Consider the following 2,151-nt stretch of genomic DNA (forward strand, 5'->3'; position numbering starts at 1 on the left):
CTATCCCAAGCTCATCCTTCCAGTCCTCTCCCAGTCTCTTGTCACCTGTACGACAGTGGCGTCTACGATGGTGGCCGGGTTAGGACCTCTGCCTCTTTGTTTCTCACGTCGACACCATATGTTCTCCTCTCCGCTGGGGTCCTCCATGATGCCCCCCTCTCCGCTGGGGTCCACCATGATGCCCCCCTCTCCGCTGGGGTCCTCCATGATGCCCCCCTCTCCGCTGGGGTCCTCCATGATGCCCCCCTCTCCGCTGGGGTCCTCCATGATGCCCCCCTCTCCGCTGGGGTCCTCCATGATGCCCCCCTCTCCGCTGGGGTCCTCCATGATGCCCCCCTCTCCGCTGGGGTCCTCCATGATGCCCCCCTCTCCGCTGGAGTCCTCCATGATGCCCCCCTCTCCGCTGGGGTCCACCATGATGCTCCCCTCTCCGCTGGGGTCCACCATGATGCTCCCCCTCACCGCTGGGGTCCACCATGATGCTCCCCCTCACCGCTGGGGTCCTCCATGATGCTCTCCTCTCCGCTGGGGTCCACCATGATGCCCCCCTCTCCACTGGGGTCCACCATGATGCCCCCCTCTCCGCTGGGGTCCACCATGATGCTCCGCCTCTCCGCTGGGGTCCACCATAAAGTCTCGACGGCGGCATCGCTGCTACTCTCTCCCTCCATGACAAATCTAGTCGACAGACGTTGCTTAAATATTACGACCCTGAGAATGTTAACGGCCGGGAAGTTAGTGATGACCTCCACCTCCATCAGCACCCGGTGCGCCAGCCTTACTCTCGCGATATTCCAGGCCTCGCTCCTCTCCTCAGCGTGGGAGAGGTCCCAGTGTTGGAGGGGTCCCAGTGTTGGAGAGGTCCGAGTGATGGAGAGGTCGCAGTGTTGGACGGGTCGCAGTGTTGGAGGGGTCCCAGTGTTGGAGGGGTCCCAGTGTTGGAGAAGTCCCAGTGTTGGAGAGGTCCTAGTGTTGGAGAAGTCCCAGTGTTGGAGAGGTCCCAGTGTTGGAGAGGTCCCAGCGTTGGAGAGGTCCCAGTGTTGGAGAGGTCCCAGCGTTGGAGAGGTCCCAGTGTTGGAGAAGTCCCAGTGTTGGAGAGGTCCCAGTGCTGGAGAGGTCGCAGTGTTGGACGGGTCGCAGTGTTGGAGGGGTCCCAGTGTTGGAGGGGTCCCAGTGTTGGAGAGGTCCCAGTGTTGGAGGGGTCCCAATGTTGGAGAGGTCCCAGTGTTGGAGAGGTCCCAGTGTTGGAGAAGTCCCAGTGTTGGAGAGGTCCCAGTGTTGGAGAGGTCCCAGTGTTGGAGAGGTCCCAGTGTTGGAGGGGTCCCAGTGTTGGAGAGGTCCCAGTGTTGGAGAGGTCCCAGTGTTGGAGAGGTCGCAGCGTTGGAGAGGTCCCAGTGTTGGAGAGGTCCCAGTGTTGGAGAGGTCTCAGTGTTGGAGAGGTCTCAGTGTTGGAGAGGTCCCAGTGTTGGAGAGGTCCCAGTGTTGGAGAGGTCCCAGTGTTGGAGAGGTCCCAGTGTTGGAGAGGTCCCAGCGTTGGAGAGGTCCCAGCGTTGGAGAGGTCCCAGTGTTGGAGAGGTCATAGTGTTGGAGAGGTCCCAGTGTTGGAGAGGTCCCAGTGTTGGAGAGGTCCCAGTGTTGGAGAGGTCCCAGTGTTGGAGAGGTCCCAGTGTTGGAGAGGTCCCAGTGTTGGAGAGGTCCCAGTGTTGGAGAGGTCCCAGTGTTGGAGAGGTCCCAGTATTGGAGAGGTCCCAGTGTTGGAGAGGTCCCAATGTTGGAGAGGTCCCAGTGTTGGAGAGGTCCCAGTGTTGGAGAGGTCCCAGTGTTGGAGAGGTCCCAGTGTTGGAGAGGTCCCTGTGATGGAGAGGTCCCAGTGTTGGAGAGGTCCCAGTGTTGAAGAGGTCCCAGTGATGGAGAGGTCCCAGTGTTGAAGAGGTCCCAGTGATTGAGAGGTCCCAGTGTTGGAGAGGTCCCAGTGTTGAAGAGGTCCCAGTGATTGAGAGGTCCCAGTGTTGAAGAGGTCCCAGTGATTGAGAGGTCCCAGTGTTGAAGAGGTCCCAGTGATTGAGAGGTCCCAGTGCGGGTACAACAGAAGTTTGAATTGAATTGTAGTTTGGGATTATTGTTATTCCGTGGCACAGATTTCCATGATGA

At 59.5% G+C, this 2,151-nt stretch overlaps 1 protein-coding gene across 1 annotated transcript; it reads right to left on the reverse strand.

The window, feature by feature from the left end:
• Positions 1–417, reverse strand: LOC138370807 (sperm acrosomal protein FSA-ACR.1-like). Its single transcript, XM_069335410.1, has one exon. The coding sequence runs from the start codon at positions 415–417 to the stop codon at positions 1–3; it is 417 nt and encodes a 138-aa protein (XP_069191511.1).
• Between the last annotated feature and the right edge of the window lie 1,734 nt (positions 418–2,151).

Source organism: Procambarus clarkii, chromosome 33 (assembly GCF_040958095.1).
Source record: "Procambarus clarkii isolate CNS0578487 chromosome 33, FALCON_Pclarkii_2.0, whole genome shotgun sequence".
Classification (NCBI taxonomy): domain Eukaryota; kingdom Metazoa; phylum Arthropoda; class Malacostraca; order Decapoda; family Cambaridae; genus Procambarus; species Procambarus clarkii.